At 43.7% G+C, this 14224-nt stretch overlaps 1 protein-coding gene and 3 non-coding genes across 4 annotated transcripts; 2 read left to right on the top strand and 2 right to left on the bottom strand.

Moving 5' to 3' along the window:
• Positions 1–4251: 4251 nt before the first annotated feature.
• Positions 4252–4332, bottom strand: TRNAL-CAG (transfer RNA leucine (anticodon CAG)). Its single transcript has one exon. It is a non-coding gene; the product is annotated as a tRNA-Leu (tRNA).
• A 1116-nt stretch (positions 4333–5448) lies between these two features.
• LOC136502336 (U2 spliceosomal RNA) lies at positions 5449–5645 on the top strand. Its single transcript, XR_010770498.1, has one exon. It is a non-coding gene; the product is annotated as a U2 spliceosomal RNA (small nuclear RNA).
• Positions 5646–7428: 1783 nt separating this feature from the next.
• Positions 7429–7502, bottom strand: TRNAI-AAU (transfer RNA isoleucine (anticodon AAU)). Its single transcript has one exon. It is a non-coding gene; the product is annotated as a tRNA-Ile (tRNA).
• Positions 7503–8610: 1108 nt separating this feature from the next.
• Positions 8611–10412, top strand: LOC136499348 (UPF0481 protein At3g47200-like). The gene is made up of 2 exons (XM_066495037.1): positions 8611–8697; positions 8961–10412. The coding sequence occupies exons 1-2, from the start codon at positions 8611–8613 to the stop codon at positions 10410–10412; spliced, it is 1539 nt and encodes a 512-aa protein (XP_066351134.1).
• The last annotated feature ends 3812 nt before the right edge of the window (positions 10413–14224 follow it).

The raw sequence follows: 14224 nt of genomic DNA, 5'->3' as shown, positions 1-14224 counted from the left end.
TCACGGTGCTCTCCTTTATTTTCACAAATCAGAAGGAAGCACCAAATCCACCCAGGATTACATCGATTGCAGTCCTGCCACTGCCAAGCAGTAAACTGCCACCAAATTTCTCTCCTATTAGCAAAACCAGCACCTTTCTTCAGTCCCTGCTCCAATCCTCCTCCTTACCACTCCCAATCAGTACCCAACCGTAGTGACTCCCTGTCTACTCTCGAGCAAGCAAGCCACCGCCAGAAACACCACTCTTTCTCTCCCTTCAATCCACAGCTCGAGCTTCCCTTCTTCCTGATGGAGGCTCGAGCTTCCCTGCTTCCTGATGCAGAGCAAGCAAGCCTGTGGTGCGCCTTTCTGCCGTTGAGGACTGCTGCCTGCAGATCGACCATCCGCCGTGGCCAACTTCCCCAACACTCGAAAATCAGACTTTGTTAGAACCGGTGGTGACCACCGAGTTCTCGATCTTGGAGCTGGCTTACAGCCGGCCCGGCTCGTTACGAGCCTGCGCTCACACAGGTCCCAGGTCCACCGGAGCTGACAACATATAAGGCTTTTGGGCCTTACTCAATCCAAAAGACTAGTCTGATAGGTGAGGGTTCTCCCACCTTATATGTTGTGCTCCCCCACCATCGCTACACTGGCTTGCAGCCGGCCCGGCTCATTACCACGAGCCTGCGCTCCCACAGGTCCCAGGTCCACTGGAGCTACAACATATAAGGCCTTTGGGTCTTCCCAACTCAAAAGACTAGCCTGATAGGTGAAGGTTCTCCCGCCTTATATGTTGTACTCCCCCACCATCGCTACACGATGTGGGACTAAACCTGCTCTTTCTTCACTGCGCAACAGCCTACTCCACCTCGAACTGCAGGAGTTGCTCCTAATACTCACCAATGTCTTCCCGCTTGCAGCACCACCGCTCGATTTGAAAGCTCCCCTCGCCGATTCAAATCAGCTCCGCCACGGCCCTTCTTTGCCTTCTCACACACTCGTGCAGATGAGTTTGGCGCCTCTGACCTAGACATCACATGTGGATCATAAGCTCCAGTGCAGTTAGAGATGCTTGTCATGAAGATGGCTGGTTTCGTTGCAGAAGCAGTGCATGACACAGCATTGTCAGTTTGATTCTTGTTGTCTACAAGGTCATTAGGTTAGGTCAGCAACGTCACTTCAGCTTGTATCGTTATATATAGAGGTAAAATCATAGCCAAGAACACATCGTTGAAGCAGCTTGTCTTCTATGTTCTTCTCTTCCATTTCTAGGGAAAACAAAGCAGTACAGTTTCTACTACAACCATGGCTTGGTTGCCACCTCAGATCTGCTAGTGTGCCTTGGAGTCCTTGCTCCAATGACATGGATGTCGAGGAACAGCTGCAGGCTGCAGAGCTTGGAAGACAGCAATCTCTTTGCCTTCTTAGACCATTTGGACCACGTGCAATAGTCTGAGAAAGCTTGAGGAAGTGTACAGCACCGTCAGTGTCAGTGAGCTCGTGTGCTTAACCTTCAGCCATGCTACGCAGCAGCGGAGCGGAAGCAGTAGAGCAAGAGGTCGAGAGCAATCACTGGTCGTTCTTGATTTCTGCAACGCTTATGCGCGTTGCCAAAAAGGCACATAAACAATTCAGGAAATTCAGGGTCTGGGTCCGATTCTGCAATAAGCATCCACCTTTTAGAGGATCTGCTAAAATAGTCAGTTGAAAGAAAGCAGAGTTTTGATTCATTTCAAGCTGTCGATTTTGTGCACACTTCCCTAATTTCCCTTCATTTGAAGTTTGATCGAGGAAAACGGAAGCAATTTACTCTGAAGAATTATTAGCTAGCACGAAGTGAATTTAATTATGGGAGGTGCTAGCGCCCGGACGTCCGGACGGACGCGCACGTCCGGACACCCACGCAGCTTGCCCTTGTCCGCTGAATTTTTTTTCCGCCCCGCACGCGCACCCCGCTCCGTCGCAGCATCCACGTATATGGAGGACTCGCCTCGCACTTGCAGCCCGCCCTATTTGCCTCGATTCGAGGCCGTTCGCCCCACCCACACTCGCACACCGCCCCCATCTCACCCCGACCGCCGGCCTCGAGCGCACACCGTCCGTAGGACACCGGCGTGCCCCGTGCCCCGGTGCCCGCGCCGTGCCACCATCTCACTTCCCACGCCCCACCCCCCCCCCCCCCCCCCCCCCGACTCTCCGAACAACATGAAAGATGTGCAACATGAAACACTTGAATGCAACACACGTATGCAACAGATAAAACATCTGGAACATACGCTTGCAACATATGTGTGAAACATATGCAATATCCAGATAAAACACTTGCAACTTGCAAAATGATCGAAAACACTTTAATACAACATAAGACTAAAACAGTTGAAACATTGGAACATATTGTTGCAACATATGTGTGAAACATATGCAACATCTAGATCAGGACGTTTACAACATACATCTAGAACAGATGAAACATTTTGAACAAACCTCTAAAACACTTCCAACATGCCTCTGAAACACTTGCAACATATGCAACATCCCTAATCTACATATGAACCAATTGCAACATACATCTGAAACGTCTAAAATACTTGAAACATACGCTTGCAACATGCGCTTCCCTCGCAACATCTCCTTGCTGAGGTCGCGCATCGCAGCGGCCAGATAGCGGCCACCACCTTCTGGTGGGGAACGGCGGTGTCGGCAGCACCTCGACACTCGCAGGGGACGGGGCGCGACGCACAGTGAGCTAGAGCGAGCGCGGCTGGGGATGGAGCGCGGCATTGGATGCGGGAGCCGCGTGACGCAAGATGGGGTACGCGGTGGGGAAGATGGCAGCAGCGAGCGTACGACGCAACAACATGCGATGGGCGAGAGGCCGAGAGCGATGGGGAGATATTTTAGAGAGAGATGAGAAACACAGAGAGTAAGCAGGCCTATTGGGCCGGTACGTGCAGGCCCGAAAAGCGTCGTCCGAACGGATGGACGCCCGCTCCTAAGCATTACTGATGAATTATTAGTACAGAGTTCATGTTTGTATTTGAAAATAATAAAAGATGAGATGGCCACAGACCACAGTTAATATGCACATGGAATGTGGCTCAACAACAGGCACAGGATTCTTGTAAAGTGAATTTTAATCTGCTCTAACTTATAATGTGCCAGCTTAAGCCATGACCATGAGATTTGAGCAGTTCAGCTCACAATTCATAAGTGTTCACAAGTCAAATTAATGGTGAATAACACAAGGGCCAGAAATGACAGCAACTGGCACTAGAGTATAAGCTGCCATGCATGCTTACTCATGCTGACAATGTAACAATGTGATAAGCTGCCATGCATGCTTACTCATGCAAAAGATAATCATGTATTTAAATATGATCTTGAGATTGTGCAAAACTCACACTCACATTCTTAAAGCTGTGAACACGGGTTGCACAAAGTAAATTACACTTTAGCTGATCCTGATGCAACAAGGCACCGGTTTACTATAAATCCACACGACAAGACAGACACGCAAGCAAGCTGTTTCTTAGAGCTGTTATAACTGCTTCCAGCTCAATGTTTCCCTGTAGATTTCCTGGACGGGACAGTACTTGGATAGCTCTCCGGGTGTGCCGAGTTCAAGGTGTCACGAAAGAAAACTGCAAACCTTTCCAAGCTGTACTGCTATGTATAATTTCTGGAATGGAAGACACAAAAAGTGTGAACTTGTACCAAGTCCAAGCATATGTATTTCCTCCCACAAAATATATTAAAAAAGCAAGCTTTTTATATATTATATATAAAGAAAAGGTTTGACCATGTATTAAAGCAAAGAAAGCTGACCTGCACTGAATCTGGAAAAAAAAAACATGTCCATTCAGCAAAGAAAGCAGACGTGTACTGAAAACTAAAAAAAAACAGCAAAGAAAGCAGACCTGTACTGAAAACTGAAAAAAAAGGCAAGAAAGAAAAGGTTTGACCATGTATTAAAGCAAAGAAAGCTGACCTGCACTGAATATGGAAAAAAAACATGTCCATTCAGCAAAGAAAGCAGACCTGTACTGAAAACTAAAAAAAACAGCAAAGAAAGCAGACCTGTACTGAAAACTGAAAAAAAATTGTCAAGAAAGAAAAGGTTTGACCATGTATTAAAGCAAAGAAAGCTGACCTGCACTGAATCTGGAAAAAAAAAAACATGTCGATTCAGCAAAGAAAGCAGACCTGTACTGAAAACTAAAAAGAAAACAGCAAAGAAAGCAGACCTGTACTGAAAACTGGAAAAAAAATTGTCAAGAATGGGATTCGAACCCATGCCCTTTCGGACCAGTACCTGAAACTGGCGCCTTAGACCAACTCGGCCATCTTGACATATGTCCATAAGTTATAATGTTTGGAATTTTCAAGGATAAAACCTGCCTATGTGTTGCAACAAAATATACAGCTCTGCCTCATATGTGCTAATACATTTTAGAGTCTAACTCTGTTATGTACCTCAACATGTGCTATACTAACTCATGCGAGCGCGACTCATGAGTTCAGATCATGGATAAGATAACAAACCAATTATAACTCTAATATCTAATTCATCACGTACCCCTATTCTTAGTAAAAACGGAAGAGTGGAGGGACATATAGACGGGAAGAGTGTGATGGATCAAAATTTAGAGAAATAAAATCTCTCCTTTTAGTATTAGGTGTAGTAGCAAATATATCTGCACGTGCTATTACGCCTCGTTTAAGTAAGGTTCCGTCCTTACCAACTTGAGAGTTCCTTGAATGTTTATGTCAATTAATGGTAAAATATTGCTAGTTTAATTAATATAAGGGGTCGTTTGGATTCTTTTATTTTGAGAAATTAAAATCTACTTAATAAATTAGACTATTTAGCTTGGAATTTGATATTCCACAACTTTCAAAAATTCACATATAAGCTTATCTTAAATTCATAGCGTGGGAGATGAAAATTTATTCTATAGATCACCATTATACATTCCTATTTTGTAACTTATAATACGCTCTTCAACTCGCTCCCATACGATAGAAATACAACACATAAGTATCTCTCTCGTATAACCAACAATAATATACATATATACTCCATATACAACCATATTAGCTTAATTAATGTGTCTAAATTATGATTATTAAAATAAATTCAATTCCAAGGATCAGGGTCTAATAATAATTCATATAGAATACTATTACTTTTTTATCAATAGAATACTATTACTTGGCAAAAGAAAAAAAAAAGAAAAGCAAGCACCTTCCGACCGATGCGTTAGGAGGCTTCGACGAGTCCTACTGGCGGGCCTAACTAGTATTTTTCTTGGAGGATTAGTGAGCCTAATTAAGTAGAGAAGGCCCATTACATATGGCCGGCATGGAGCTTGCAGCCGGTTCACCCGTTTAGTGCCAGCTCGCCTAACAAGAAGCATGGAGGCGTAGACTCACCATATAAGGTGACCCGGGGCATCTGGCCAAAGCATACCTTTCTCGACCTTTTAACTAAGACTAAGTGTATAGTATTTGTTTTTATCAGTTTAATATCTGATATGTGTGACATTGTCTTACAATGATATTAAATATTAAATTTATTTTTTGTGGGGAGAATTTATTATAGAACTAGGGTTCTTAAGTGTTGCCTAGCCGTTGCACTGTTGGCAAGGCCTGGCACACCCTAAGCAAATCTTATTTTAAATTTCATTTCACAGTTGCTTAGTTTGGTAGTAATTCAAATTTTCAAAGTTAACCTAGGTGTTTGTAGTGTTTGAACTGTGTTGCTCTGGTTCAGTCTACGTCTAAATGGTTGCAGTTTCAGCATTCTGTGAGGGGTGCTGTACCAGTGCCATATGGAGAGTGTTTCACCTATGCCAAATGAAGCATGCAGTAGGAGCTGAAGGACCAGATCATGCAAGACCCATCACGGAGTCGATGCCGTAAAACTTACTCCCTCTATAATATAGTGCATTTTAGAAATTTTAAGATAAATTAAAAGAGAACATAAAAGACACATGTACCCTCATTTTATTTCCTAATTAAACGCTATCATCAACGTGATTAATGGTGATTGATTGATAAATGGAAAATGTTTAACGTAAAATTGAATTTTGTCCTCTAGAATGCATTATATTTGAGAATAAATTTTGAATGCTAGAATGCACTATATTACAGGATGGAGGGAGTAAAGTTCAATTATCTACCATGGATAGATTGATTAACTTCTCCATGATAGAAGCAATGTAATGTAAATCGGTATGTCAAACATAATATGTAATTACCTAGAAGGGAACACAGTAGTAGAAAACATAAAGTAAAAAAGAAAAGTAAACGGAAAACACTAAAATGGCTCATGCAGGTAGGTAGGTAAAATAATATGTAATTACCTTGTATAGTAGAGAAAACCGCAGTACAAAATAGAAAGTAAACAAAAGGAAACGAAAAAAAAACTCTCTAATATGAACACATTGATTAACTTCTCCATGACATCAACACTATAAATCGGCATCTCAAATACCCCCTCAGTCCAGTAATATAAAAGATCAAAAGTTCAAAATATGTACATAAACATAAGGTATTCTGTGTCCTCAATCCCTCCTCTCCTCTGTCTTTTTTGTTAAGTATTGAGATCCCTTTTAAACTTAGCGTCACCTAAGACAACCGGCATTAATTAAAGAAAATAACAACTTGACTACTCCCTCCATCCTGATTAGTGAGGGGCAAGGTGGTCTTTTGTTAGTCTTCTTATTCTTATTTTAAAGTCGCTTGAATCCCTTATATTATAGGGCGGAGGGAGTATAAATCTATAATTATCTAATAGGGAAAAAAGTAGTAGAAAACAAAAATTAAAAAGAAACAAAAAAACATTAAATGGCTCATCCAAGTGGTAGGTCAAATAATATATAATTATCCAGTATAGTAGAGGAAACAGTAGTGCAAAACAAAAAGTAAACAAAGGGAAAATAATGTATGATTACATAGTAGAGAAAATAGGTATAAAATGCTTTTCAATTAATATTATTCAAGATGTTCACCTGATAGTTTCTACGGCCGATAAGCCGGCTGATGCTGTATTGATTGAGAGAAAAAATATTATACCAGCAGTTCAAGCGAACAGGGCACTCGGCACTCGCTGTTTTAAGGTGATCTTCGTTAACCTTTTTTAGGATTTTTTATATTCATATATGTTGGCATGAGCAAATAACATTTTCTTTTTGTTCGGCAATAACGAAATGGATGGTGTAAAGTAAATGGAAAACAGAAAGTAAACAAAAGGAATGATGTACAAAACAGAAAGTACACATAGGAAATAGAAAAAAAAAGTACAGAGAAAACAGGAAAAAACAGAAAGTAAACAAAGGGGACGTGGTGCAAAACAGAAAGAAAAATACAGGGGGAAAACAGTAGTACAAAACTAAAAAAACAAAATCAGACCTGGGAAAAAATAAAAATAAAAAACAAAAAACTTGGCCCATGCAGGTCTCGAACCTGCGACCTTCGCGTTATTAGCACGACGCTCTAACCAACTGAGCTAATAGGCCACTTGGTAGGCAAACAGTAAAATAAGTTTTTTAGTTTGTACTTACTATAAACAAAGGCAAATCCCCCTTAACCATCGAAGCCTCAACGTGAATTTTTACCATGAGCAGCATTCCAAGTGTGTGTTACAAGTGCAGCGGTAAGATAACTAAAACCATTACCAACCATGAAACTAGATGATTGTTATATTCAAGTGTCAACTAAGCAACAAAGATGACATGACATTGCAATTAAAGAAGAGAGATGAGAAAATGGTTTATTAGATATAAGAAGCCATGTCTACACAAGAATCAAGATATGAAGAGATGTAATAGGTAGATGATGGAGAGAGAAGATGTGTAATTAGATAAAAAAATTATTCTATAGAAACTATCCATTGGAAACCGTTTCTACATTATTAGTGTCTACGTAAATTAATGGCAATAGAAATTAAATGTGATTTCTAGCTTTGGGACTGCCCTAAATGAATTAGATTTCCACCCACGTGCTACAAACAAAATCCAATCAGACATAACAAGGTAAGAAATTTGTTGGACATGTATTGACATAGAATAAGTTTGTTTGGTTTGGAGCTAGCAAAAGGTGTCTGCCAGGCAACAATCCCAGATAATGTTTTTCGGAGATCCGGGGTGAAGATATATGCTTGGTCAAGTTGCCTAGTTCCAAGGCTCCAACCAAAATGCCCCTAAGTGAATATAAACACAACTTCAGTTCTTAGATTAATTACTTCGCAAAAAAGAATTCTATAGCTCCAATAGTGTTAAAATAGCTAGCTCATAAAATATTTTATTGAGTAAATAGGAGAGAGAATAAAGTTAGTTTTCCATGAAGAGCTAAGCCCAAACACTTTTCTATGATTCATATGTCTTTGCTTACAATTTTTTTCTATACTAGCACGTTAGGTTACTCTATTTTATATATATTTTAAAAATAATAATATAAGCTGGCAAGCTGATGTTACCTTACATAAACGAGATCATTCACATATATGGCCTCGTGATGCTCACCAAGGAATATATGGATGTCCCAGGTCGTTATCATCACTCACCGCGCGAGGGCAAAGACAAGCATCCTCCTCCTGGCGTTGCCGAGAAGTCAGACCGGCGACCGATGCTAGCTTTCAGATACCTGAACACCACGTCTTGTGGATGCTTCCAATCCAAGACTTTTATCAGTTCTAGCAACGCGGGAGAGCGTGTATGTGTGCGTGTTAAAAAAGACCAGTAGGGCCAGCCAGCCATGGTGATGAAGATAAACCAAGAAGGGCTCACAATGACGCTTGCTTGGAATCAGAGTTAGGCAACCAATCTAGGCAAAGGATCATAGGGATGATAAAGAACAATGCATGCATGCTTCAGCGATCACTCTGAGTATCTGATAGCTGTTGGACTCTTGCTTGCATGCATGCATATAAAGCTAGCTGTACGTGTGCACGGCAATGTCGAAATGACTGTTCCCAGTTTCCCATCAATCCCAATCCTGGCGCCATGGAAGTCACTGACACGAGAACGATACTCATCAACGACGACGTCCCCGACCTCCCCGCCATTGCCGAGAGGATGGCCACGACGACGAAGAGGCTGGAGGCCGATTTCTCCAAGGTGGAGAGCAAGATCCACCGGTTCCCCGGCAGCCTGCGAGGAATCGGCGGCGACAACGATCGCTACATCGTCCCCAGCGTGGTGGCCATCGGGCCGTACCACCACGGCGCGCCGCACCTGCACAAGATGGAGGAGGTCAAGCTCGCGGCGGCCTACTACCTCTGCGGGGCCTCGGGCCGCTCCACCGCGGAGGTGTACGAGAAGGTGCGCTCCGTCGCGGGCGCCGCCCGGGGCTGCTACGACGCCGACGACCCCGCGGTGGTGGGCCTCGGCGACGCCGAGTTCGCCGCCATGATGTTCCTCGACGGCTGCTTCCTGCTGCAGTACATGGTCGCCGGCGGTGACGTCGACGACGACGCGACGGCGCCCGTGCTGCACAACCGGATGACTCTGTCCACGGGGCCCAGTATCCAGAAGGACATCTTCCTGCTCGAGAACCAGATCCCCTGGCTGGTGTTCGACGCGCTCGCGGAGTTCATGTTCGTCGACGTGCGCGGGTTCGTCACCGGGATGGGCGACAAGTTCCTCCCCTTCCCCAGGAAGGTAAGGCAGCCGGAGGATAGCCGCTGCTGCCGCCGGGGGATGCGCTGTGGATGCATCCCGACGTCGCTGGCCAAGACGACGCGACCGTCCGATGAAGAAAGCCGCGGCGTCGTCGGCAGCACCGAACAGCACAAGCCGCCGCATCTCCTCGGTCTGCTCAGGTTTACTCAGGTGAGCTGTATGCCTGAGAAGGTGAAGAACTACACGGGCGTCTCGTCGTCGTGGTCCAGCAGCGCCGTGGAGCTCGCGGAGATGGGCGTCGTCCTCACGCCGAGCACGGAGGCCTGGTTCGGGGACATGAGCCTCCGGCGGTGCTGCCTGTACGGCGAGCTGTCGCTGTCGCCGGTGTTCCTGAGCGACGTCACCGCGTGCTGGCTCGTGAACATGGCGGCGCTGGAGGCGAGCACCGCCGGCGCGGCCAGGGACACGGACGGTTTCGTGGTGAGCTCGTACCTGTCGGTGCTTGCGATGCTCATGGACCGCAAGGAGGACGTGCACGAGCTCCGGCGGCGGGGCCTGGTGCACGGCGCCCTCAGCAACAAGCAGGCGCTGGGCTTCTTCAAGGGCCTCGGCCAGCACCTGCGCTTCGGCCGCCGCTACTTCGCCGCCCTGGAGGAGATTGACTCGTACAAGCGCCACAGGTCGGTGAGGATCAAAGCGTACAAGTTCGTCTACAACTACTACAAGTTCATCGCCGCCTTCCTGTCTGTCACCGGCGTGCTCATCGGCATCTTTAAGACCCTTCTCTCACTCAAGCGCCATTGCTAATGCTGCCTATGATATCATGTTGTTGTATGCTCTAATATAAGTTTCATGTTGTTGTATGCTCTAATATAAGTTTCAGATAAGCACCTATTTGTTCATGATTGCCACACTCGTGCATGCATTTTTTTTCTTCTCATTTTTGTTTACATTAATACACGTTGTACACGCGATGCATATATGTTTACAATTATTATTAATACACACATGTAGCAAAAGTTCGATTCCAATCGTGTGGTTGCAAAATTCAAATAAGAATAGCCGTGTTTTTATTGTCTATATATACTCCGTACCGGATGAGAGATCACTCCTCTCTCTGATTTTTTTTAGCATGTTATTAAAATTACCCTTGAGGGTCACAAAACAGACTTAACGACCATGTCTAGCTTAGCATCAACCGTCGGTGAGCTCGTCCCACCACTTCTCTTATTACAGTGCATGCTCTGGGATTCAACCTTGCTTCGGCTAGCTCGACGTCCAACTGGCAGCTGCTCCACCTGGCTTCCGCCCTGGGCTTCATGATGCGCACCAATGGGAGCTTGATCTCTGAGGACAACGATAGGTCGTCGTTGTTGACACAGGAGGGGATTTGTGTTCTTGAGAAGGACACCCTGGCCTTCTCCGGTGTGCTAGTGCTGCCTAATAAAAATTTGGGTCCCACCACAGAAAAACGGCATCGCTCTCCATCTGCTGCAATGCAGAAGCAAATAAAAAAAAAGGAGGAAACCAGGCACACGCCGGCGATGGCAACTGCATGGACGACTGAGCGGCAGTACTACAGAATGTCCCAGGCGGTAACAGCTTTTAGTCCCGGTTATCGTGCCGGGACAACGATCTTAGGATTAAAGGTGGAACCTTCAGTCCCGGGTCATCGAGTCGGGACTAAAGAGGGACCTTTAGTCCCGGTTGGTAACACCAACCAGGACTAAAGGCCCTCCAGCCGAGTAAACCTGACGCACCCGTTAGTCCCGGTTGGTAACACCAACCGGGACTAACGGTTCACCCTTTAGTCCCGGTTGGTAACCCCAACCAGGACTAAAGGTTCCTTTTCTTTTCTTTTTTTTTGTTTAATTTGTTTTCAGTTCAGTTACACGTATTTGTTTAATATATAATATATTTTTATGTACATATTCTACGCTGCTAATATAAATACACGCATGCGTATAATTACATCTAATTCTCATCTTGAGCATTATTATATTCGAATAAAGTATGAAACTATATTATATATATATATATATATATATATATATATATATGTATATATACAACACTTTTATAATCTTGTTCTCGAAAATAACGATATCAATAAACATTTAATTTACATCATTTATTCCTTAGGATCAAAGTAGAACTCGCCGTTGGGATTTAGCACTTTTTCTAGAAGATATCCTGCTATTGACTCTTGAACTGCTTTCAGATGGTCTTTTTGCATGACCCTTCGTTTCAACCATTCAGTCTTGCATTTGAAATAAAAGGAAAAGTATTAATACACATATACGTATATATATTCATTTAAAATAAATAAAAATTGATATATACGTACTCTGAGGACATCTTCAGGAGTTCTTCTTATGTGCGCAGTGATAAATTCACAAACGTAGTATCCACATAAGTTATTACCTGGTTCTTGCCGCAAACACCACTGTACGAGAAAAAGATTATTCTCATCATCTCACACGTAAATTGAAGTACGATATAGTAATTAAACACGTGGGGAAGTGTATATAGTACAACTTACTGGTATTTCAACTACATTAAGTGGTGCCTTGCAATCCTTACGATGTTGCCGAATAAACTCTTTTCAAACCCTGTGCGACCAATAATGTACGATGGTTAATAAATTATGGCAAAGTCTATTCAATAATAGTTGTGCGCGAGAGATCGAAATTACCCCTGGATAATGTCTATCATATCTTGGTATAGTGCCTGTTCTTTTCTCAACGAGTCAAAGATTAGTAACCGACTTGAGTTTAACTCAATGACAATGAGTATCCAGTGAAAACTGCATTGGTTTATACACACATGTACATGCATATGAGTTGTATTGATATTACATAAAATGTGTAGACTACATTATTATTAACACTTACTCAAAGTTGTACGGGAAAAGTATTGTTGTCTTGTCGTGCTGCTTCACGAAGAACATCATGATATTCTCCTATGCTTCAGATACCCATCGCTCCTTGACAATAATACCGGTTTTGAATACGATATAAGGATCAATGAAGCCAACACTGGTGTCTTGTATTCTTTGGAGCTCTGACATCTGGAATCTGTATATAAATATAAGTTACATGTGAGGATAATTATATACACGTACGCATGGAAGTGAGTTTATTAAATAAAAGTAAGAATCACTTACAAATAAAAGGAGCTAATGATTGATTTGTCCAGAGCGTCCATGTGGTATAGTTGATGCAATTCTTCGAAACTAATATGTAAGATGTCATCGCCATGGAAGTAATGATGGTCTCTAAATCTGACAAAGATCCACTGCTCACCCCTGCCACACGCCTGCATGTACCACTTGTTGAGCAAGTACATTTGCGTACCCAATTCATTCAGAGCCACAGGGTTGTATAGACTTTTGCCATATTTATAAGTCTTCCAGGTATCAACTTCCAGGTTCTGGATTGGAGCTTTGCCCGTCAATTGATCCAAGGTTAAACCAGTATCTTGAAAAAAAGCATTAAGGGCTTGAACCGACACTTCTCTAGAGTTGTCTGGTCGATAGACTTCTATGTTGGAACCATATTGATTAGCAACAATAAGATTTTGCATTGGTTGCTTCTGTTGTCCGAGCTGTGGGACATCCTTCCCTGATGCTCTTTTCCTTTTCTTATCTGCATCATGTGACTTCACGAGGGAGCGGTCATAGTCTGATAGTGGCGAAGGCTTACGAAGTTCAGTCATCTTTTTCTTGTGAGCATCGACCTTCTGCCTCAGCACCTCTCGTGGTAGGTAAAAGTATGGCTTCTCCTTAAGCTTCGCTTGACTCTTCTTTTTGGTATCTATAAAAAAATCTTTCACTTTTTTGTCTTCTTCAGCTGCTATTTGCTCATTAGTCTTTTCAGAAAGTATTTATTGAGAAATAACTCTTTTTCTCGGGGTCTTCTTTGCCGCCGGGACCTTAGACGTCTTTGTAGTGCGTCGCTGTGGAGGGGGTGGGGCGGTGTTGGAGACCGGCGTGGAGGTGATGTGGCCGGTGTTGGTGGAGACCAGCGTGGAGGCGTTGGAGATCATTGTGGAGGCGGTGGAGCCGGTGTAGGAGTTGAAGATCGTTGTGGAGGCAATGGGGCCGGTGTAGGAGTTGGCGATCGTCGTGGGGATGAAGTCGTCTCGCCCCCCCCCCCCCCCGCAACACTGTGATGAGATGGGGAATGAATGATTAGGCTAGGCTGGGGGGAGACCCTGCTACAAAAATAAGTTGTGTGTCAATTATTTTTTAAGCCAATAGAAAATTAATGGAAAATAATATTTCATTCACTTTCATTCGTACCTAGGGTGAGGTAGGGGAAGCGGTGGCGCCCCAGGAATGATGATGAAGCGTTTGCGCCATTGAATAAATGTCTTCTCTGCTTCTCCTAGTGTCTTCTCCCCATCACCGCCTTCAATGTCAAGAGGAACATTGCTGTAACCTTTGAGCACTCATTGACCGAGACGCTAGCATATCCAGGTTGAATAACTGACCCATGGATTCTTGGTGTCTTTGTTCAGTCTATTGGAGATACAACCCCGACAGCCACCATGATTGATGCATTATTACCATCTGGAATGTGCAGCTCATATGTTGTTAGAGGCTCGGTAATGTCATC

Source organism: Miscanthus floridulus, chromosome 13, assembly GCF_019320115.1.
Source record: "Miscanthus floridulus cultivar M001 chromosome 13, ASM1932011v1, whole genome shotgun sequence".
Taxonomy (NCBI): Eukaryota; Viridiplantae; Streptophyta; class Magnoliopsida; order Poales; family Poaceae; genus Miscanthus; species Miscanthus floridulus.
Note: the sequence above shows the minus strand (reverse complement) of the source record. Positions and strands in the feature narration are given on the sequence as shown.

Bases quoted from the DNA above. Each gene is read 5' to 3' on its own strand.
- LOC136499348 (XM_066495037.1), top strand. From the start codon at position 8,611: ATGCTAGCTTTCAGATACCTGAACACCACGTCTTGTGGATGCTTCCAA. The intron at 8,698-8,960 runs GTATGTGTGCGT...GACTGTTCCCAG, and splicing joins CTAGCAACGCGGGAGAGCGT to TTTCCCATCAATCCCAATCC.